General features: G+C 55.5%; 2 protein-coding genes across 2 annotated transcripts; both read left to right on the plus strand.

Moving 5' to 3' along the window:
* The first annotated feature begins 494 nt into the window (after positions 1–494).
* Positions 495–1,253, plus strand: LOC100384158 (uncharacterized). The gene is given in 1 exon segment (NM_001176736.1): positions 495–1,253. A coding segment is annotated over 1 exon segment (423 nt). The 5' UTR covers positions 495–765; the 3' UTR covers positions 1,189–1,253.
* Positions 1,254–20,055: 18,802 nt separating this feature from the next.
* LOC103653253 (ubiquitin carboxyl-terminal hydrolase 2) lies at positions 20,056–23,390 on the plus strand. Its single transcript, XM_008680202.3, has 6 exons — positions 20,056–20,483; positions 20,899–20,950; positions 21,764–21,810; positions 22,000–22,046; positions 22,130–22,232; positions 22,318–23,390. The coding sequence occupies exons 2-6, from the start codon at positions 20,920–20,922 to the stop codon at positions 23,083–23,085; spliced, it is 996 nt and encodes a 331-aa protein (XP_008678424.1). The 5' UTR covers positions 20,056–20,483; positions 20,899–20,919; the 3' UTR covers positions 23,086–23,390.
* Positions 23,391–23,843: the final 453 nt, after the last annotated feature.

The following is a 23,843-nucleotide window of genomic DNA, read 5'->3' on the forward strand; positions in this document are numbered from 1 at the left end:
GGAATGCATGATGGCACCTACCACGGTACCACCTCATCAATCTTGACCCACATGTATACCAACCGATCAATCGATCAGTAGATTATTTCCTGCCTTTCGCCGTGTGGTATATCTGTACGATGTCTTGTGCATATTATCATGATTGACGCTCATGCTTAAAAGTCTCTTCCGTTCGGAATCAAACATTCAATGTGAAAACAACTCTGGCTTCAATTCCTCCAACTCCAATACTCCACTTCAAATTTTCCAGGATTATTACGTGTGAAAGTAGCTATTTCTGTTTTTCTTTCATCCAAAAAGATAGTGCTATTCTAAAAAGGGTTGAGAAAAAAACACAACTAATAGTAAAAGTGAGGACACCAACAAGAAAAAGGGCAGGATTATTACGTGTGAAAGTAGCTATTTCTGTTTTTCTTTCATCCAAAAAGATACTACTGCTAAAAAAGGACTGAGAATAAAACACAACTAATGATAAAAAGTAAGGACACAAGGAAAAAGGAGGGATAAAAGATATATGAAGGCAACACGGGGCTCATGACATCGCTTACACACCACAACCTGGCAGTCCTGACATCCGCAACGCCATCCTCGCCGGCACCGCCTCCTGCGCTCCGCTCTCCTGGTGGCAGGGAGTGCAGCAGATGCATCCCATGGCCGCCGGGGACCTGAACTCCTGATCCCTTCGCTGCTGGTGGTAAGGAGAGTCCCTGGCCCTAGCTGCTCGGACGGATCTGTTCCCCTGTCGCTCTGGCGATCCGCAACCACATGATGTTCCGAATCCAATCCGCCCGCCCGCTGGCTCTCTTCGATTTCTTCCGTTTTGTTTTTTTTTTTTTTTTTTGCTTGCTGCTACATCGTGCAAGAAACAGGAGTTCTAACTCGTGCGTACCTACCCACTACCATCTTCGCGCGGAAATCGTTGCACTCTTCCCGCGTCCCTCGGCGCTCGCCCATCGCCATCTTCCCGCTCGCGCGCGCTTGACTCAGCTCATCGCCATGGCCGTCGCCATTTTCCCTGTATCCTGTAGAATTTATTTCCGCCATGGCCACGCCCAGCGAGCTCAGCGCGTCCGCCCGCTCTCGGCTTGGCGCCTTGGCCGCGCGCACGCGCGCGCAGGCGGCCCCGCGTCCTATGTATTGGCCGCAGCTTCCTCTCGTCCGCACACCCTGGCCGTAACAAAAGAATAAAGCAGCATGGATGGGACAAGAGCAGGATAAAGTAACATAAAGCAGAATAGCAGCATAAAACAGCGTAAATCAGCATAAAGTTCACCAGAAATGGCCAAATGGGACAGAAGCTCACGTGCTGGCAAAAGAAATGGGGGCGAATAGCCACACATAGGGACGAAAGTAGGATGGGAAAATCTTCTGACCGTTATCATATAACCGATTTTGTTAGTTTTATTCCGATCATTTCCGAACCCGTTTAAAAAACGAAAACGGAACGAAAACGAGATATAGAAAACGGTAAACGGAAACGAAAACGGTTGTTTTCTCGACCGTTTAACCAGGATCCTGTTTTTAATCGGGATGATCCCGTTTTGTGTACCGTATTTTGTAATTCGGTAATAAAACAATACGGCCTGCTCCTGTGCTCCAGAGCCCAGCCCATCTAAGCATCGGTCGTGGCTGCTATAGGTGTACATTCGGGCCGCCCGGCCCGGCCCAAGCCCGAAAAGGCCCGTATTGTTTGAATTTCGGGCCGGCCCGGCCCGTTTGAATTTCGAGCCGTGCCGGGCCGGCCCATGGGCCTAGCCCTCAGCCCACGGGCCGGCCCGTAATTGCTTAAACGTGCCGGGCTCATTTCGGGCGGCCCGAAATTATAAAAGCCCGAAATTCAATTTTTGGCCCGAAATTCACATTAGGGTCCGAAATTCAATTTTTGGCCCAAAATTCACATTAGAGCCCTAAATTCAAAAAAATAATAAAACAAATAAAAGATAAGACAAATAAATTTGAACAAAATCAAACTTAATATTTGTATTAATTAAAGTTACCACAACTATGTAATAACTATCTCGTTTATAAATCATTTTGTTAAAAAGAAAAAGAGTATAATCAGCTCTATACAAAGTTCGTAAGTTCAATTTATTGTCTAATGTTCATAACAAAAGCAAAATTACATCACACACTCTAATTCAAAGCTACAAATAACATCTAACTAGCATTATCTCTAGTTTTGTGTTCTTTATCAATTATATGAAAATGTGGAATGAAGTGTGGTTTTAATAAATATATGGGCCTTTTCGTGCCTCTATATGGGTCATTTCGTGCCTGCCTTAAACGGGTCGTGCCCGTGCCCGCCCATGGGCCGTGACCTCGGCCCAAACTCGGCCCGATATAACGGGTCGTGCCGGCCCGGCACTAAATTATTTCGGGCCGGGCCGTGCCTGGGCCGTGCTTTTTTTCCGTGCTTCGGGCCGGCCCATCTGGACCGGCCCAAATGTACACCTATAGTGGCTGCTACAGGCTACAGAAAAAGAAAAACTAGCGCCGTCGCCGCTCTAAGTAGCTCACTAGTCACTCTTCTCCACGCGACCCCGCCGCCGGCCACTCGACGATGCCGTTCTAAGCCTTGAGCCGCTGAGTCCGTGGCGACCACTCGACGTCGCTGTTCAAAAGGTCTGTACTCATGCCGTCCAAAAGTGCTAATGTGCTATCACACGCAGAGTTCCACGCAGCAGTCCATCAGACCTCCACGCAGCAGTCCAGCAGAGCTCCACGTAGCAGAGCTACGCAGATTCTCCAGCAGTCAGCAGACCTCCACGCCACCACGCAGCAGACGGCTCCACGCGGACGACTGCTCGCCTGCTCCTGCGGACAGGACGGCTGCTTGCCTGCTTCCTCGGGGCTTACTAATGCATTAATAAGCAACTTGTTTACTAATGTGAGCAGCTTACTAATGCTTGTTAATCTTATTACTATTCGGAAGCATTACATTGATACTGCTTGCATACTGATTCATGTTGTATATGTCGATAATTAACTAAAGTTGTTTTTTATGCATTAACAGGATGAAAGCGCACTAAAAATTTCTAAGGACAATGAAGTTGCTTGCATACTTTAACAATATGTTTGTTGTCAAAGTTGTGAACATATGATTTTATGGTGTGATTTTACCGATCTAAAATCCCGGTTCCCATCCGATTTCGACATTTACCTGACTAGATTGTATTATTTTTCGATTCTCGTTGTCGGCGTTTCGAGACCGGGGGGTCCCTTGGGCCGACGAGTGAGTGTCGCCGCGTGCCCCAGCCCAGATGGGTCGAGCGCGAGGGCGAGCGCGAAGGGGGGAGAGGCGAGGCGGCCGGAGACCGGCGTGAGAGAGGTGGAAATCCCGCGGCCTTCGTGTTCGTCCCGCGCCTAGGTCGGGTGCGCTTGCAGTAGGGGGTTACAAGCGTCCACGCGGGTGAGGGAAGCGAGCGGCTCCGAGCGAGCGCCTGTCTCGTCCTCGTCCCCGCGCGGCCAACCCTCTCTAAGAGGGCCCTGGTCCTTCCTTTTATAGGCATAAGGAGATGATCCAGGTGTACAATGGGGGGTGTAGCAGAGTGCTACGTGTCTAGCGGGGGAGAGCTAGCGCCCTAAGTACATGCTGATGTGGCAGCCGGAGAGATTTTTGGCACCCAGCTGGTGTGATGTCGTGGCCGTCGGAGGAGCGATGGAGCCTGGCGGAGGGACAGCTGTCGGAGCGGTTGAGTCCTTGCTGACGTCCTCTTGCTTCCGTAAGGGGGCTGAGAGCCGTTGTCGTCACAGAGCATGCGGGGCGCCATCATTGCCTATCTGGCGGAGCTAGCCAGATGGGACACCGGTCTTGTTCCCTGCGGCCCGAGTCAGCTCGGGGTAGGGTGATGATGGTGCCTCCTGTTGACGTGGCTGGCCTGCGCCCTAGATTGGGCGATGTGGAGGCTCCTCCGAAGCCGAGATCAGGTCTGTCTTCCATGGCCGAGGCCGAGTCCGAGCCCCTGGGTCGGGCGAGGCGGAGGTCGTCGGCAGAGGCCAGGGCGGAGTCCGAGCCCTGGGGTCGGTCGAAGCGGAGTTCGTCGTCTTCTGGGGCTGAGCCCGAGTCCGAGCCCTGGGTCGAGCGGAGCGGAGTTCGCCGTCTTCCGGGACTTAGCCCGAGTCCGAGCCCTGGGTCGGGCGGAGCGGAGTTCGCCGTCTTCTGGGACTGAGCCCGAGTCCGAGCCCTGGGTCGGGCGGAGCGGAGTTCGCCGTCTTCCGGGACTTAGCCCGAGTCCGAGCCCTGGGTCGGGCGGAGCAGAGTTCGCCGTCTTCCGGGACTTAGCCCGAGTCCGAGCCCTGGGTCGGGCGGAGCGGAGCTTCCTATGGTGCCTTTGGCAGGGCCTGACTGCCTGTCAGTCTCACTCTGTCAAGTGACACTGCAGTCGGAGTGGCGCAGGCGGCGCTGTCCTTCTGTCAGGCCGGTCAGTGGAGCGGCGAAGTGACGGCGGTCACTTCGGCTCTGCCGGGGGGCGCGTGTCAGGATAAAGGTGTCAGGCCACCTTTGCGTTAAATGCTCCTGCGACTTGGTCGGTCGGTGCGGCGATTTAGTCAGGGTTGCTTCTTAGCGAAGGCAGGGCCTCGGGCGAGCCGGAAATATGTTCGCCGTCAGAAGGGGGGCCTCGGGCGAGACGGAAATCCTCCGGGGCCGGCTGCCCTTGTCCGAGGCTAGGCTCGGGCGAGGCGTGATCGAGTCGCTCGAATGGACTGATCCCTGACTTAATCGCACCCATCAGGCCTTAGCAGCTTTATGCTGATGGGGGTTACCAGCTGAGAATTAGGAGTCTTGAGGGTACCCCTAATTATGGTCCCCGACAGTAGCCCCCGAGCCTCGAAGGGAGTGTTAGCACTCGCTTGGAGGCTTTCGTCGCACTTTTTTGCAAGGGGACCAGCCATTCTCGGTTGCATCTTGTTCCGGTGGGTGCGCGCGAGCGCACCCGCCGGGTGTAGCCCCCGAGGCCTCAGAGGAGTGGTTTCACTCTTTCGAGGTTTTAATGCCTCGCGTAATGCTTCGGCTGGTCTGGTTGTTCCCTCATGCGAGCTGGCTGTAGCCCGGGTGTACGGTCGGGTCCCAAGTTCTCGGGCTGGTATGTTGACGCTGTCAACGGTTCGGCCGGAGCCGGGTTTGCGAGAGCAGCCCCCGAGCCTCTGCACAGGGCGAGAGGGCGATTAGGGACAGACTCGGCTTTTTTACATACGCCCCTGCGTCGCCTTTCCGCAAGGAGGAGGGGGGAAAGCGCCATGTTGCCCTCGATGGGCGCCGAACATGGTGTCTCCGGTGAGCTGCAAGCGGGTAATCCGAGTGGACGTCCGTGTCCCGTTCGTTAGGGGTCGGCTAGGGGCCCAGAGGCACGCCCAAAAGTACCTGCGGGTGATCTGCCGGACCCGGTCCCCTGGCGACGGGGTCCGAGGGCTCGATGCCTCCCTCTGATGGGATTCCGTTACAAGATCGCTCCCGCTGGTCTCGGAAATGTCCTAGGGTACCTCGGGAGCGCAGCCCGAGCCTTGGTTATGTATCAAACGTACCCATGGTCATCCCTCGCTCGGCGTCTGAGGCGGCTGTGAACCCTTCGGGGGCCAGCCTTCGAACCCCTGATCAGTAATGGGCGCGGAGCCCGAGTAGCCTGAGGCGGCCGTGGAACCCTTCGGGGGGCCGGCCTTCAAACCTCTAACCAGTAGTGGGTGTAGGGCCCACGCGATCTGAGGCGGCTGTCGAACCCTTCGGGGGGTCAGCCTTCGAACCTCTGATCAGTAGGGAGGCTCGGAGCCTGGTTCCTTCACGGGGAAGGATCCTTTTCGGGGTATCCCCCTTTCCCGGTCCCTGTTGCAAGAGAGAGAGAAAGAGGAAAAAAGGAAAAGGATACGAAATCGAACGACGCGGCGTACCTTTTTTGGCGCGGTTATTACGGCGAAGGCGAAGCGTCGCCCGCTTCTCCTGCCAGAAGCGCCGCCTGTCCCGCTGCGGAGTTAATGCGACGGGGCGAGTGGTTGGCGGGGCGGCCGTTGCACGTGCGCGAGCCGTTCGAGGAACGGATCACGAGCGCGTTGTCTTCACGCCGTGTGAGGGGGTTCTCTTGCTGCCCCCGGATGGGACGTGAGCTTAGCTGACGACGTGACCGCTGCTCCCGCCCGCCTGCCACCGTCATTACTGCCGGCCCATTTTTGGCCGCATTGACCGCCGTGCCAGGCTGGCGCTGCTGGGTCGTGCGCTGGGTCGCCTCGAGTCGCGGTATTGGTTCCGCAATCGAGGAGGCGCGGTGGTGGCGCAAGTGGCGGTGCAGTTGCTTGCATGAAGCATCCGGCGCGCCGGTTGCGTGACGCGTGGGCCTGGGCCTCCATTCTGGGCGTGTCGGGAGTCGGAGAAGCGCGTCCACTTGGCGCGGTTGCATGCCGCCTGCATGGCTGCCCGCCCCTTCCGCCCGCTGGTCTGGGCAAAAGTGGAGGGTCACTTGTAACCGCTGGGCGGTCGTGCGCACCGCGCGTGGCGGTTTGGCTTCTTCTGCTCTGAGCCGGTTTGCATGACGTGTGGGACCCAGCCCCCGCGCCGCAGGGGAGGGCCTTGGAGCGTGTTGGAGAAGACTCAGCCTATGACGGCTGGGGGCGCAAGTAGGGAGAGTTGCCTTTAAAAGGAGGGTGACCCCCTTCGGAAGGCGACCATGTCTTTGCGCTCCCTTATGCATCGTGTCTTTCCACCTTCCAAGCCCCCAGATGGGGGATACCCACCGTCTTTTCGCCTCATCGTTGGAGGAACGCAACTCCATGGGAGTTGGTACCTTTCAGCCATCGTTCGGCTTCAAGGATTTTCATCATGCAGCCCGGCTGCACCCCTCCACCGACGGTCACCCAAGATGGTGACCTCCAGCTTGATGGTGGGGAAAAGCGAGCCGGGCTGCGGCCTCTGCCCCTCCCTCAGCCTCAAGGATTTTCATCACCAGGGCTGGGGAGGGGAGTGTGCCGAGTTGGGGTCGGCCCCATGCGTGGGCGGTGGCCCGCTCCTTCACTCAGTGATCGGAGGGAAGGGCGGTCGTCGTCCGTGGCGCCGGCAGCTGCACCGTGCCTGGCTCTCGGACGCGAGTGGCTTCGGAGCCGCTCGCGGCGCCGGCGTCTACCACGGCAGCTGGAAGCCTAGAAGAGGTTCTTCCGCCGACGAGATAGCCGGGGCCGCCCACGGACCGACCTCCAACTCTACGGCCTTCTGCCCGTCCTTGCCTCACGAGTTTGGGCATGGGCGGGGGCCTCCTGGCAGCAGCACCCGCCCTGAGGTCAGTGCTGCCGCTGTTCGGCCCCCCGGAGCAGAAGTCGTCGTCGTCGCTGCTGCTGGAGCGGGCGACGGCGCGTCGTTCGTCGGTCTTCTGTTGCTCCGCAGGCCCTCCCCCATCGAGTGGGGTTGTTCGTACCTGCGGAGGCGGAACCGGAGTTCCGTCTATAATGGCACTTTGAATGCCAGTGTTTTTGTTCATTATGGCTGTCGAGGCCTGAACATGTATGTAATTTTGGCACGGAGCCGTGTTTTTTCCTCATTTTCGAGCACTAAGACTCGCATGTTGGTTGTCTGAACCGCTTCACCAAGCGTGAGTCACCCCGTGTCAAGGTGACGAGTGAGGTATCCGTATCCCGGAGGCGTAGGAGTCCCTCGGCTCGGTCGGCCTTGTTGTCCGAGGCTCCTCAGGCTTAGTTAAAGGGACCCCTTGGCCGCTCTTGGATGAGCCGAGGCCAGGGGTAGAGATATCAGCATGAACAGGGGCAGAGTTGGCTCAAAAATGAAACCTGGTTGGCCAGAGCCTAGCCGGGTTGTCCGTTGGCGGGACCGACACTGGAGTTGACCAGCCGAAGCCTTGGGTCGGGCTGGCGCCCTCTGAGGACGGCTGGCCGAGGCCCCGGGGCGACCGGCCGAGCCGCCTGCTCAGGCCGGATTCCCGGAGAAGACCCTGGCAGCGATTGCCTGGGTGTGGTGATGACGTCGTCCTTTAGAGCGGAGATCCTCGGACCGCGTCGCCGTCCGAGGCTAGGTCGGACCTCGCCAAAGGTGTCGTCGATGCCGAGGGTGCTGCTGCCCCCTTCCAGCATCAAGGCCCGAGCCTGCAGGATCAGATTGTCTTGTAGCGTGTGTCTCCTGCGGCCGCTGAGGCCAGAACACACACCCTCGCTGTGTTGCAAAGCTGTATCTCTTTTCCTCTGGTTTCGAGTATCTGGACTTTTTTATCGGCAACAGGGATGTTTGTGCGAGCGAGAGTTGCTTCTCGCGGAAGGTGATGAGTGAGGTATCCGTATCCCGGAGGCGTAGGAGTCCCTCGGCTCGGTCGGCCTTGCCGCTTACGCGCACTTTTACCTGTCCATGAGGCTCTGTCACCGACTCAGTCGAGAAGGCTCGAAGGATCGCTTCGGCAGAAGAACTTCCGAACGTGAAGACTTGTTCGGTCCACGGACCCACTTATCCGAACGTGAGTTACTTATCGCAGAAGGTGATGAGTGAGGTATCTGTATCCCGGAGGCGTAGGAGTCCCTCGGCTCGGTCAGCCTTGGCTGCTTACGTGTACTCCGTCGTTTTCAGGATCCACTTTTCGAAGTAGTCAAAAAGCACGAAAGATATTCTGGCAGAAGAGATCTTTTTTTCGAGGAAAATTTCAACGCAGAGGGGGTTCCCCCCTTTTAGCCCCCGAGGAAGGGTCGGGCTTTGCCGAGGCGAGGCCGACCCTTCCTTGATGACTAAACTTTGCGTGGGTGCGAGGTATATGAGCAACTTGAAAACATCTTAAGGGTAGAAGCGACGTAGCTGTTGGATGTTCCAAGCGTTGCCGTAGACCTCGCCTTGACTGTTGGCCAGCTTGTACGTTTCGGGCTTCCGAACTTTGGCGATGACGAATGGCCCCTCCTAGGGGGGGCGTGAGCTTGTGCCTCCCTCGGGCGTCTTGTCGCAACCGAAGCACCAGGTCGCCCACCTGGAGGTCTCGGGGCCGGACCCCTCGGGCGTGGTAGCGTCGCAGGGACTGCTGGTACCGCGCCGAGTGTAGCAAGGCCTTGTCCCGAGCCTCTTCCAGCTGGTCCAGCGAGTCTTCTCGGCTAGCTTGGTTGCTTTGATCGCTGTAGGCCCTCGTCCTCGGGGAGCCGTATTCCAGGTCTGTGGGCAAGACGGCCTCGGCCCCGTAGACTAGGAAGAACGGCGTGAAACCCGTGGCTCGGCTCGGCGTTGTCCTCAGGCTCCAGACCACCGAGGGGAGTTCCTTCATCCATCGCTTGCCGAACTTGTTGAGGTCGTTGTAAATCCGAGGCTTGAGCCCTTGTAGAATCATGCCGTTGGCACGCTCTACTTGCCCATTTGACATGGGATGAGCCACAGCGGCCCAGTCCACCCGGATGTGGTGATCCTCGCAGAAGTCCAAGAACTTTCTGCCGGTGAACTGGGTGCCGTTGTCGGTGATGATGGAGTTCGGGACCCCGAAGCGATGGATGATGTTGGTGAAGAACGCCACCGCCTGCTCGGACCTGATGCTGTTCAGAGGTCGGACCTCGATCCACTTGGAGAATTTGTCGATGGCGACCAGCAGGTGCGTGTAGCCCCCGGGCGCCTTCTGCAAAGGGCCGACGAGGTCCAGACCCCACACAGCAAAAGGCCAGGTGATGGGTATCGTCTGCAGAGCCTGAGCGGGCAAGTGGGTCTGCTTCGCATAGAATTGGCACCCTTCGCAGGTGCGGACAATTCTAGTGGCGTCATCCACCGCCGTTGGCCAGTAGAAGCCTTGTCGGAAAGCATTCCCGACAAGGGCTCGAGGCGCTGCGTGATGGCCGCAAGCCCCCGAGTGTATCTCTCGCAGGAGTTCCTGACCCTCGGTGACGGAGATGCATCGCTGGAGGATGCCCGAGGGGCTGCGGTGGTAGAGCTCCTTCTCATCGCCCAGCAAGACGAACGACTTGGCGCGCCGCGCCACCCGCCGAGCCTCGGCTCGGTCGAGGGGTAGCTCTCCTTGGTGGAGATATTGCAGGTACGAGGTCTGCCAGTTTCGATCAGGCGTGGCCCCGCTTCGCTCGTCCTCGATGCGCAGCGCCTCACCCTCGGAGGCCGAGGGTACCTCGGGCTGAACCGAGGGCGCCTCGGGTCGAGCTGAGGGTGCCTCGGGCTGTGCCGAGGGTACCTCGGGATGGACCGAGGGTACCTCGGACTGGGCCGAGGGCGCCTCAAGCTCGGGCGTGTCGTCGATCTTGACGGAGGGTTGATGCAGATCCCGGGAGAAGACGTCCGGGGGAACCGTTGTTCGCCCCGAGGCTATTTTAGCCAGCTCGTCCGCAGTCTCGTTGTAGCGCCGAGCGATGTGGTTAAGCTCGAGCCCGTAGAACTTGTCTTCCAGGCGCCGAACCTCATCGCAGTAGGCCTCCATCTTCGGGTCGCGGCAGTGGGAGTTTTTCATGACTTGGTCGATGACGAGCTGCTAGTCACCGCGGGCGTCGAGGCACCGGACCCCTAGCTCGATGGCGATCCGCAACCCGTTGACCAGAGCCTCGTACTCAGCCACATTGTTGGACGCCGGGAAATGGAGGCATAGCACATAGCGTAGGTGTTTCCCGAGGGGCGAGATGAAGAGTAGGCCCGCGCCGGCTCCCGTCTTCATCAGCGACCCGTCGAAAAACATGGTCCAGAGCTCCGGTTGGATCGGAGTCGTCGGTAGCTGGGTGTCGACCCATTCGGCTACGAAGTCTGCCAAGACCTGGGACTTGATGGCCTTCCGAGGGGCGAACGAGATTGCCTCGCCCATGATTTCCACCGCCCACTTTGCAATCCTGCCCAAGGCCTCTCGGCACTGGGTGATCTCCCCCAGGGGGAAGGATGACACCACAGTTACCGGATGAGACTCGAAGTAGTGTCGCAACTTCCGCCGCGTCAGGATCACTGCATACAACAGCTTCTGAACTTGTGGGTAGCGGATCTTGGTTTCGGACAGTACCTAGCTGACGAAGTAAACTGGCCTCTGAACGGGCAATGCATGCCCCTCTTCTTGCCTCTCGACCACAATCGCGGCGCTAACACCCTGAGTGGTCGCGGCGACGTAGACCAAGAGGGCTTCTCCGGCAGCTGGAGGCACCAAGATAGGCGCCTTTGTGAGGAGCGCCTTTAGGTTCCCGAGAGCTTCCTCGGCCTCAGGGGTCCAAGTGAAGCACTCGGCCTTCCTTAAGAGGCGGTACAGAGGCAGACCTCTTTCGCCGAGGCGTGAGATGAAGCGGCTCAGAGCCGCGAGACATCCCATGACCCTCTGTACGCCTTTTAAGTCCTTGATGGGCCCCATGCTGGTGATGGTTGCGATCTTCTCCGGGTTGGCTTCGATGCCCCGCTCGGAGACGATGAACCCCAAGAGCATGCCTCGGGGCACCCCGAAGACACACTTCTCGGGATTGAGCTTGACGCCTTTCGCCTTGAGGCATCGGAATGTCACTTCAAGGTCGGAAAGGAGGTCGGAAGCTTTCCTCGTCTTGACTACGATGTCATCAACGTAGGCCTCGACCGTGCGGCCAATGTGTTCGCCGAACACATGGTTCATGCACCGCTGGTACGTCGCGCCCGCATTCCTCAAGCCGAACGACATGGTGACATAGCAGTACATGCCGAATAGCGCGATGAAAGAAGTCGCGAGCTGGTCGGACTCTTTCATCCTGATTTGATGATACCCTGAGTAGGCATCGAGGAAAGACAGGGTTTCGCACCCAGCGGTGGAATCCACGATTTGATCGATGCGAGGCAGAGGGTAGGGAACCTTCGGACATGCTTTGTTGAGACCTGTGTAGTCTACACACATCCGCCATTTCCCCCCTTTCTTTCTCACAAGCACAGGGTTGGCAAGCCATTCGGGATGGAATACCTCTTTGATGAACCCTGCCGCCATTAACTTTTGGATCTCCTCGCCTATGGCTCTGCGCTTCTCTTCGTCGAATCGACGCAGAGGCTGCTTGACGGGTCGGGCTCCGGCCCGAATATCCAGCGAGTGCTCGGCGACATCCCTCGGTATGCCGGGCATGTCCGAGGGACTCCACGCGAAGACGTCGGCGTTTGCGCGGAGAAAGTCGACGAGCACTGCTTCCTATTTGGGGTCGAGCCCGGAGCCGATCCGGATCTGCTTGGAGGCGTCGCCGCTGGGGTCGAGGGGGACGGCCTTAACCGTCTCCGCTGGCTCGAAGTTGCCGGCATGACGTTTCACGTCCGGCACCTCCTTAGAGAGGCCTTCCAGGTCGGCGATGAGGGCCTCGGACTCGGCGAGGGCCTCGGCGTACTCCACGCACTCCACGTCGCATTCGAACGCGTGTTTGTACGTGGGGCCGACAGTGATGACCCCGTTGGGGCCCGACATCTTGAGCTTCAGGTAGGTGTAGTTGGGGACGGCCATGAACTTCGCGTAGCATGGCCTTCCCAGTACCGCATGGTAGGTTCCTCGGAACCCGACCACCTCGAACGTCAGAGTCTCCCTTCGGAAGTTGGAGGGCGTTCCGAAGCAGACGGGAAGGTCGAGTCGTCTGAGGGGCTGGACGCGCTTCCCGGGAATGATCCCGTGGAAGGGCGCAGCGCCTGCTCGGACGGAGGACAGATCGACGCGCAGGAGCCCGAGGGTCTCGGCGTAGATGATGTTGAGGCTGCTGCCTCCATCCATAAGGACCTTGGTGAGCCTGACGTCACCGATGACGGGGTCGACGACGAGCGGGTATTTCCCCGGGCTCGGCACGTGGTCGGGGTGGTCGGCTTGGTCGAAGGTGATGGGCTTGTCGGACCAGTCTAGGTAGACTGGCGCCGCCACCTTCACTGAGCAGACCTCCCGGCGCTCTTGCTTGCGGTGCCGAGCCGAGGTATTCGCCGCTTGTCCACCGTAGATCATGAAGCAGTCGCGGACCTCGGGGAACTCTCCTACTTGGTGATCTTCCTTCTTGTTGTCGTCGCGGGCCCTGCCACCCTCCGCGGGTGGCCCGGCCCTGTGGAAGTGGCGTCGAAGCATGACGCACTCCTCAAGGGTGTGCTTGACGGGCCCCTAGTGATAGGGGCATGGCTCCTTAAGCATCTTGTCGAAGAGGTTGGCACCTCCCGGGGGTTTCCGAGGGTTCTTGTACTCGGCGGCGGCGACAAGGTCCGCGTCGGCGGCGTCGCGTTTCGCTTGCGACTTCTTCTTGCCTTTCTTCTTGGCTCCACGCTGAGTAGATGCCTCGGGAGCATCTTCCGATGGGCGGCCCTGGGGCTGCTTGTCCTTTCGGAAGATAGCCTCGACTGCCTCCTGGCCGGAGGCGAATTTGGTGGCGATGTCCATCAGCTCGCTCGCCCTGGTGGGGGTCTTGCGACCCAACTTGCTCACCAGGTCGCGGCAGGTGGTGCCGACGAGGAACGCGCCGATGACATCCGAGTTGGTGATGTTGGGCAGCTCGGTGCGCTGCTTCGAAAATCGCCGAATGTAGTCCCGGAGAGACTCTCTCGGCTGCTGTCGGCAGCTTCGGAGGTCCCAGGAATTCCCGGGGCGCACGTACGTGCCCTGGAAATTGCCGGCGAAGGCTTGGACCAGGTCGTCCCAGTTGGAGATCTGCCCTGGAGGCAGGTGCTCCAACCAGGCGCGAGCGGTGTCGGAGAGGAACAGGGGGAGGTTGCGGATGATGAGGTTGTCGTCGTCCGTTCCACCCAATTGGCAGGCCAGACGGTAGTCCGCGAGCCACAGTTCCGGTCTCGTCTCCCCCGAGTACTTTGTGATAGTAGTCGGGGGTCGGAACCGGGTCGGGAACGGTGCCCATCGGATGGCCCGGCTGAAGGCCTGCGGACCGGGTGGCTCGGGCGAGGGACTCCGATCCTCCCCGCTGTCGTAGCGTCCCCCACGCCTGAGGTGATAGCCTCGGCGCACCCTCTCGTCGAGGTGGGCCCGACGGTCGCGATGATGGTGCTCGTTGCCGAGGCGGCCCGGGGCCGCAGGCGCGGTGTTGCGCGTGCGCCCGGTGTAGACCGAGGCTTCCCGCATGAATCGGGAAGTCGCGGCATGAGGTTCCGAGGGGTATCCCTGCCTTCGGGAGGCAGAGCTCTCGGCCCGTCGGACCTCAGCGCCTTCCAGGAGATTCTTGAGCTCCCCTGGATTCGCCGACCCTCGGTGGTTGATGGCTCCGGCATCACGCGGAGAAGCATCGCTGCTGCAGCCAGGTTCTGACCGACCCCACTGGATGCGGGTGGTGGCCTGACCCTGACATCATCGGCGGCGTGGTGCTGGAAGCCCTGGGGCAGCTGACGTATTTCTCCGGCCGGGGGTGGGCCCGCCCATGCCTGCCCGACGTCCCGGCGGATCGGCTCAAGCGCTCCTGTTCCCTCATCGAGCCTGGCCTGCACCCTGCAGATTTGCTCGAGCTGTGGGTCATGGCCCCCCGCCTGAACGGGGACCACAGCTAGCTCTCGTGGGATGTCAACGCGGGGCACCGGCCTAGGGAGATCACCATCCTCCGGCATGCCGAGATGATTGCCTTCGGAGGGACCCCCTAGATCGACGTGGAAACATTCGCGGCTTGGGCCGCAGTCCTCGTCGTCGAGGCTGCGGCTACCGTCGGAACAGTCGGAGAGGCAGTAGTCACATGCGGTCATGAAGTCCCGCATGGCACTGGGGTTGCCAAGTCCAGAGAAATCCCAACAGATGCTGGGGTCGTCGTCTTCCTCGGACCTAGAGGGCCCGTAGGTCGAGACGTCCGTCAACCGGTCCCAAGGCGACCGCATGCGAAACCCCAGAGGGTTTGAACTCGCCTCTACGAGAGCGCCCGCCAAAGCAAGGTCGCTAGGCGGGTTGAGGCTGAATCCAAATGACGTAGGATGGGAATCGGTCGGTACCTTTTGGTCGACGAGCGGCGATGAAGTCACGTCGGGGACTGACTGTACCGTCGTCTCAGGTACGAGGGTGACGCCCAGCAAGCTCTCCGCGAGCGCGCTGGCGTCGTCCGCTTGCTCGGGATTGGCGTGTCGCGGGGAGACGGCGCTCGTCTTCGTCTCAGGCGCGAAGTCGATACCCGGAGCGCCCCTCGTTGGGGTGCCGGCGCTGTCGACTCGCTCGACAGCCAACGAGGCGCTGCCTCCTGCTTGGCCTTGGTTGCCCTGCCTTCCCCTCCGCCGACGGGGAAGAAGGCGGAACGAGCTCGAAGATTGTTCTTCCGCCACGTGGGGAAGACGTCGTCGATTCCGCCGCCGGCGGGCGGGCTGTCGGCCGCCATTGTCGTTGTCGCGCGGCGGTGGAAGGAGTATCATGTCGTAGCTGCCGTCGAAGGACATGAACTCAAGACTCCCAAAACGGAGCACCATCCCGGGTTGGAAAGGTTGCTGGAGACTGCCCATCTGGAGCTTGACGGGAAGCTGTTCGTCAACACGCAGCAGGCCCCTACCTGGCGCGCCAACTGTCGGCGTTTCAAGACCGGGGGGTCCCTTGGGCCGACGAGTGAGTGTCGCCGCGTGCCCCAGCCCAGATGGGTCGAGCGCGAAGGGGGGAGAGGCGAGGCGGCCGGAGACCGGCGTGAGAGAGGTGGGAATCCCGCGGCCTTCGTGTTCGTCCCGCGCCCTGGTCGGGTTCGCTTGTAGTAGGGGGTTACAAGCGTCCACGCGGGTGAGGGAAGCGAGCGGCTCCGAGCGAGCGCCTGTCTCATCCTCGTCCCCGCGCGACTAACCCTCTCTAAGAGGGCCCTGGTCCTTCCTTTTATAGGCATAAGGAGAGGATCTAGGTGTACAATGGGGGTGTAGCAGAGTGCTACATGTCTAGCGGGGGAGAGCTAGCGCCCTAAGTACATGCCGATGTGGCAGCCGGAGAGATTTTTGGCACCCAGCTGGTGTGATGTCGTGGCCGTCGGAGGAGCGATGGAGCCTGGCGGAGGGACAGCTGTCGGAGCGGTTGAGTCCTTGCTGACGTCCTCTTGCTTCCGTAAGGGGGCTGAGAGCCGCCGTCGTCACAGAGCATGCGGGGCGCCATCATTGCCTATCTGGCGGAGCTAGCCAGATGGGACACCGGTCTTGTTCCCTGCGGCCCGAGTCAGCTCGGGGTAGGGTGATGATGGCGCCTCCTGTTGACGTGGCTGGCCTGCGCCCTAGGTTGGGCGATGTGGAGGCTCCTCCGAAGCCGAGGTCGAGTCTGTCTTCCATGGCCGAGGCCGAGTCCGAGCCCCTGGGTCGGGCGAGGCGGAGGTCGTCGGCAGAGGCCAAGGCGGAGTCCGAGCCCTAGGGTCAGTCGAAGCGGAGTTCGTCGTCTTCTGGGGCTGAGCCCGAGTCCGAGCCCTGGGGTCGGGCGAAGCGGAGTTCGTCGTCTTCTGGGGCTGAGCCCAAGTCCGAGCCCTGGGTCGGGCGGAGCGGAGTTCGTCGTCTTCTGGGACTTAGCCCGTGTCCGAGCCCTGGGTCGGGCGGAGCGGAGTTCGTCGTCTTCCGGGACTGAGCCCGAGTCCGAGCCCTGGGTCGGGCGGAGCGGAGTTCGCCGTCTTCCGGGACTTAGCCCGTGTCCGAGCCCTGGGTCGGGCGGAGCGGAGTTCGCCGTCTTCCGGGACTTAGCCCGAGTCCGAGCCCTGGGTCGGGCGAAGCGGAGCTTCCTATGGTGCCTTCGGCAGGGCCTGGCTGCCTGTCAGTCTCACTCTGTCAAGTGGCACTGCAGTCGGAGTGGCGCAGGCGGCGCTGTCCTTCTGTCAGGCCGGTCAGTGGAGCGGCAAAGTGACGGCGGTCACTTCGGCTCTGCCGGGGGGCGCGCGTCAGGATAAAGGTGTTAGACCACCTTTGCATTAAATGCTCCTGCGACTTGGTCGGTAGGTGTGGCGATTTAGTCAGAGTTGCTTCTTAGCGAAGGCAGGGCCTCGGCGAGCCGGAAATATGTCCGCCGTTGGAGGGGGGCCTCGGGCGAGACGGAAATCCTCCGGGGTCGGCTGCCCTTGTCCGAGGCTAGGCTCGGGCGAGGCGTGATCGAGTCGCTCGAATGGACTGATCCCTGACTTAATCGCACCCATCAGGCCTTTGCAGCTTTATGCTGATGGGGGTTACCAGCTGAGAATTAGGAGTCTTGAGGGTACCCCTAATTATGGTCCCCGACAAATCCTAATATGGGTTTCATTTTAAAATAGTGGCACTAAGTGATAAAAATATTATTAGAAAAGTATAAAAACTGGAATGAACTGAAAAAGAGCTAAAATGAATTTACTATGATTTAATTGAGTTTCTAGGATTATTTTAATACCAAAATTTTCTTTATAATGATTTTATTTTGTTTTTCATGCTCTCTTGATCGCGCGCATGATTAAACAAAAACCCAAGGTTAAACTTGCAAAATGTCCTAGACTCATACTACAACCGCGGCAGATTGTGGGTTTAATCTACAATAACCCAGGGACTCATACGCAAAGTTTCCAAGACGAAACGGTACTAGCAGATCTAGGTAGCCCAATCCGCAATGAAGGGCTCTGATTAAATCCACCCTCCCCCGAACCGGTATATGAGTTCAACCACCGGATCCGAAATCGACGGCGCCGATCACGTATTCCCTAGAACCGCACCGATCTGCTCGATCGGATAATCATGGCTCAGATTATCCCATACCCATCGTTATGCCAGGGCTCGAATCAGAGCCGCACCTCTTCCCATCTTTGGCCAGTATAGGATCTCAGAGTTAGCTATTTGCATGTTTGATCCGTGCCGCCGATGCAAGGATCAACGCCCCGGATTCTACTCTCCACGAAGCGGTATGCTATATCTAATGCTGACCGCTCAAACCAGATCGAACGGTGAGCGATCCTTCTCCCCCAACCGAGACCCGGTAACGGCGGCGACCGCTCCCTCACGGAGGCGCCATCATCGGCGAACGTCTCGAGCTTGATTCCCGGTTCTAAACTCTAATCCGAAGGTACTGGTGCAAAGCGGACACGATACGGTATTACTGAGGACAACTCTTACCGAGACTCAAAGAAGCGCCCAACTTTTTCCACGTGTGCGGCGAACGACGATGTCCGGTGACGAATTCCGGGCGCCTCCGTGGTCAATTCCTCCCTAATCGGCCACGATCGTGTCGCCTGTGACCCCACAATCCTCCAGACACGACCCTAGCCTCCCAGCTCCCAGGCGAGTACGAGGTTGGCGTTGGCGGACAGCGGTCTTCCTAAATCTTGACGGTGGGCACGACAGTCAGGCTTTTGGCGTGGGTCGAAAAGGGGTTTGTGACGCGCTCTAGGGCACCGTCTTATACCAGGGCCGACCCACGACCCGGTCGAGATCCCCGGAGCATCTGTTGGTGTGGTCGACTTCCACGGTGAGGAGGACGTGCCTCACCTGTGGGTCCCTGGGGTCAGCGATTAACTTCTACCCCGCGCTCCAATGAAGGATGACTGACGAGCAGGCCCAAGCGAGCAGAGGACGAAGCGTGCGGGTGTGGCTGCTGGGCCACGAGCGAGGAATTTGGAGTAGTGGGCCGAAAGCGGCATCTCGGCCCAAGCGGCGTTTATTCCCTTTTATGTTGTTTTTCCTTCTTCCTATTTTTAGATTTCAAATTTTAAATTCAAATTTGGCTGAGTTTTACTCATAGAGCTAAATGTACCAATTCAAAACCTAGGGCAGGAATATATTTAGTCATATATTATTTTATCTATTTGTTTAGCAATTTTCTTTTCTCAAATTCTAAAATTCCATCTTTAATTCCTAATTGGGCTACTAATATATTTCTATTAACATTATTATATTTTTTTATTGTTACCAAATGCACACACAAAGAAACTCCGACATGATGCATAATTTGTGTTATAGCTCATTGGTTAATTACTCATTAAAATATGTTTGTTCACATGTGCTAATAAGTGGAAGCCACACACATAAAGAGATTCATCTCTATTTTCATTATTTACACTTTTGGGTATTACATGTTTGTCTCCTCTGAGTCCAAGGACCAAGGCTCCCAGCTCCATCTCTTGCCTGTTGCCTCTCGGCCACTCTAGTCGCTGCTTGGAGCCTCGGCTGCTACCGTGTTGTGCCACATTTATTTTTTTTGAAACAAACCAAGCAAAACTTACCAATTATATTAAAAAAGGAGAAACCCAGACTAAACATTCACATAGTTTTAAGGGAAACCAGACCCAAAACCTATACAGGACACACAAATAACCCAGACAAAAGCAACCCCCACACAATGCCCATCCTATGTCATTGTTGCCGAGCTCAACACAAGTGACAAGCAGCTCCAACTACTCAAGATGGGCAGCACATGCCAAAGGAAACACGACGACTACTACAAACACAGGCACATGAGAAGGTAGACTGCGGCACACCATCGTTGCCAAGCCACGAGACATCCCACTCGAGACCGCTCCGATTCTTCACTAGCGAGACTTCCAAAATCTTGATCCTTCGTCCCGTCTCCGCCAAATGCCTCACCAACGAAGCAAACCAGCCCATGAAAAAGGGAGTCTCCCCATATCATCGTTACCGAGCTACACCCCCAGACGTAGTAGCTTCGACTTCACGAAGTAAGTCCCCACCTCCACACGTAAACTGGGCCCTGAAAGACGAAAGCAACCACCGAAGGCGACGATGCGGTCGAGACGAACTTCAATAACGATGCCTTCAGGAAGGTAGTGACATCGAATATGCCACCGTCGCCGGTCCGAGATGGATCGGGCTTTCGTCCACGGAAGACAATGCTAGAAAACACAACGCCCTCAACAGGAAAAGCGGCGCCTAGGGGCGTCGCCGTCGCCAAGGCTTTCACCCAAGAAAACCACGCGTCGTCTGCCACAACAGCCGCAAAGCTGCATCGACTGCCACCACCTTCCGCCGGCCACCCTGGCAGCAGCCGCTGCAACGCGCCAAATCCGCCAGCACGCGCAATACGTGTAGACGCCGCGAGGGCCACTGCTGCACACATGACCCCTTCGACGGAAAAAAATTTGGTGCAGCACTGCTGCAAACCAGTGGTTTACAGCCCCTCACAAAAAGGAGGATAGACCCCACTTGCAGGTCCAGAAGATAACGTTTTAGTTGTATTATTGTTGCTGCGGGTGGGGTCTATCCTCCTTTTTGTGAGGGGCTGCAAACACTCTGGTTTGCAGCAGTGCTGCACCAAATTTTTTCCCCTTCGACGACGTTGCGCCACATTTCTATTTCTTTCATATCTTTTGCAGTTAGTATTTTTTATAGGCAATTTCTTTTGATTGTGCATTTGTGCTGGCAGTTATACGTTGCCAGAGGTTCAAAACTGACTGCAGATATTCCTTAGTATTTTATTTCTTTCATATTGTTGCCGTGTCAACCCGTCAATTTTCAGTTTTGAACCCTACGAGCAGCGGTGCGGTGCGGTGCGGGTGCTCTCGCCTGGGGGCTGATTGGCTGAACAACGTCCACCCCGCACGGCCGCACCACGCTTCATCATAAATACGAGTTCACCCGACGTGCGTTCTTCCTGTCTCTCCCCCCTCTCCGCGACCACTACGGCCGCCGACGCCGCCCTACACCAGGTGCCGAGGCCTTCGTTGGCTCTTGGCCGGCGACGAGCACCTGCCAGGTATTCCCACCCTTTCTCTTCTCTTCCTGCGGCTCGAAACCGATCACACAAACCCTAACTGCTATTTGATGCCTACAAGGCCTACTAGGAATAACTTCGATTTTTTTGCAAACATTACTGGCTCCGCTCCTGATCCCTCCACATCCCTTCTTGCTGCGCGAAACCTAGCATATCCGAACCCTTACTTAACTCTTTTTAGCTACTTGATCTGATCTATTTACAAGTTTGTACCATCTAAAAAAAGTACAAGTGTATACCTGTATTATGCCTACTAATTTCGATTTTTTTTCCGGAAAAATTATTTGGTGCTCATGATCGAGTACACAAATGTCTGCTTTTATGCTCCTAGACTATCCGGTACCACCAATTCCTGTATTTCCAGACTGCATCTTACTGTTACGTTTTCTCTTTGCAGACTAGGAGCAAACCTCTCACCATGTCGTGGGCTGCAATAGAGAATGATCCTGGTAGATATATTTTCTGTTGCCGAAAAGTTATACATTTGTTTATTTATACATTGCAAGATTGTTTTTCTTTTTTTAACACACGTTCCAAGTATGGCACGATTGATATGGTAATCATTAATTGGCCCTGATTGAATGATTGGCTTTTTTTAACCAATTGCTCTTAAAAGAAAAATCGACTCTAAGACTGCATTTTGTATACACTATAGAGGATCCATACCAGTCACGTTGATTGATGCCTAATATCATTTTATTTTCATTGGATGTTGATATTATTGGTTTGGACCAACCTGCATTAGCAGTGTTTCATGCTGCAGACGCAATGCTGCTGCATTACAAAAATAAGCTTTTCGTAACAGTACATTCAAGTTGGGACCTGCTTTAACAAGGTTAGAAAATTGAGATGTATATGCCTGCTTTGCATTCACCTGTTGCACCTGAGCGCCCATGTCTTTTAGGACACTGCCTCGAAGTAATACAATGGTATTTTCAAATTTGTATTCACAGAATTTGTGCCTTTTTATTTTTTGTGGTGTCAGACAGTCAGAGTAACACAATATATAGTCATTCTCAATTTAGAATTCCATGCATTGCTGCCTTTTCATATTGAGCTGTGACAAGAAATCCATGTCTTTGGCATTTGCAATGGAGTGGGAGGAAAACATAATTCTAGAACCTAGATTTCTCTTCCTTCGTATACTATACATATTTGAACTGGCCCACACTGTTAATTTCTTTCTCACCTTGTAACTGTTTGCCCTTTTTTTCTGGCAAAGGAAGAAATAACTCATGACCTTTTGTATCTTGTATATTCAGGTGTTTTTACAGAACTGTTGCAGCAGATGCAACTGAAGGGTCTTCAAGTAAGTAAATCAACTATCTTCACTCTGAGTCTATTTCTGGGTTAAGGGGGACTGTTAGCACTTAGCAAACAATCAATCCCACCTTTTAACTTACATACAGTAAGATAGTAAGGTCGTGAGTCTGTTGAATTGATATATGTTTACGCCTTACGGAAGTGAGCATACAATGCACATTTTCTTCATTATCAGGTTGATGAAATCTATTCACTTGACCTGGATGCTCTCAATGATCTTCAGTATGTTATCCTCATCTAGCACTAATGTGAATGCCAATATTTTTCTGAGGTAATGGAACCTAATTTGTGTTGTCATTTGCCAGGCCAATATATGGGCTAATAGTGCTATACAAATGGCGACCTCCAGAAAAGGATGAGCGTCCTGTCATCAAGGATGCAATTCCAAACCTTTTCTTTGCCAACCAGGTCAGAAGCATTCAAATTAGCAAGTAATTCCTCCCACCTTTATTGATTTGCTTATCTTAAAATCAAAGATGTTCTTCACTTGAAGATAATTAACAACGCGTGTGCAACCCAAGCTATCCTTTCGGTTCTGTTGAACTCTCCTGGCATCACCCTCAGTGATGAACTTAAAAAGCTGAAGGAATTTGCAAAGGATTTGCCACCCGAGCTCAAAGGATTGGCTATCGTTAATTGTGAAAGCATTCGCATGATAAACAACTCGTTGGCAAGGTCAGAGGTCTCTGAGGAGCAGAAACGACCTAGCAACGGCGACGATGTTTACCATTTCATAAGCTATGTTCCAGTGGATGGTGTCCTGTATGAGCTTGATGGGCTAAAGGAAGGACCAATATGCCTGGAAAAATGCCCAGGTGGTGTTGGTGATGCAGGGTGGCTTAGGCTAGCGCAGCCTGTCATTAAAGGGCACATTGATCTGTTCTCTCAGAATGATGTAAGATGCAGTGTGATGGCAATCTTAAAGAACCGGAAGGAGATGTGCACGGTGGAACTCAAAGAACTAAAGAGGAAGAGGGAGAGCCTCTTGCAACAGACGGGCTATCCTTCTGCAATTAGGCACGTGCCATCTGTTGAGCAGTCACTAGCGGAGGTGTCAGCTCAGATAGAGGCTGTGACGGAGAAGATGATAATGGAGGAAGAGAAGGTGAAGACGTGGAAGACGGAGAACTTGAGAAGGAAGCATAATTACGTTCCCTTCCTGTTCAATTTCCTCAAGATTCTTGAGGAGAAGCAGCAATTGAATCCCCTGATAGAGAAGGCAAAGGCGAAGCAGAAGTCGCACTGCCCCAGTCCTAGGTGAAAGATGCAATGATGCCATTTCATTCACATATTAGTAACGTAATGGGTAATCAACAACATTAAATTATGTTTGTTTAAGTAACGTAATGGGTAATGCAATGATTCGTAGTTGGGTCCTTGTTTTCTTGACCAGTATTTGAACCTTATGTTTATCTCTACTAGTTTTATTAGGTAGTGCACAAATGGCTGCCATTACATGTTTGAGGTGAACGAGTCTTGACGAGACGAGTGCCTCGTGGACTGTATGCAGTCATACTGATGTGTTTGAACACCATCCATGAAATGGCTTACACAGTTTCTTTGTTCCTGGCAAACTAGTGGTGTCGTTTACTGACACATGTCAAGCCTCGTTTCTTTCTGAAACGTAGAGGATGACGCAATCGCGAACATGCCTAGGGTCTGTTTGTGTCCTCAGCGCCTAGGCAACATCCCTGGCCACCGATTTCGGATGCCTAATGGCCAGGATCGAATGCCAGCTGCTTGGGAGGCCGTGATCCAAACACGCCTTAGAGTTTGCATATATGCTTTCTGTTTTTTTTCTACTCCTTCGATCCAATTTATAACGCGTCTCCTGACATAACAGTCTTCAAAATTACGGACCGTTTAAATATTTTATATTATAATGTTTATGATCATAAATTTGTGGTTATTAAACAATATATTTGATTATAGATCCAATAATATTTACTTAAAAGTAGTTAGTCAAATGGTTCAAATATTATAAAGTTTGATTCTTTATCTACATGAAACGCCTTATAA

Source organism: Zea mays, chromosome 4 (genome assembly GCF_902167145.1).
Source record: "Zea mays cultivar B73 chromosome 4, Zm-B73-REFERENCE-NAM-5.0, whole genome shotgun sequence".
NCBI classification, from domain to species: domain Eukaryota; kingdom Viridiplantae; phylum Streptophyta; class Magnoliopsida; order Poales; family Poaceae; genus Zea; species Zea mays.

Bases quoted from the DNA above. Each gene is read 5' to 3' on its own strand.
- LOC103653253 (XM_008680202.3), top strand. From the start codon at position 20,920: ATGTCGTGGGCTGCAATAGAGAATGATCCTG. The intron at 20,951-21,763 runs GTAGATATATTT...TTGTATATTCAG, and splicing joins TGCAATAGAGAATGATCCTG to GTGTTTTTACAGAACTGTTG. The intron at 22,047-22,129 runs GTATGTTATCCT...GTCATTTGCCAG, and splicing joins GATGCTCTCAATGATCTTCA to GCCAATATATGGGCTAATAG.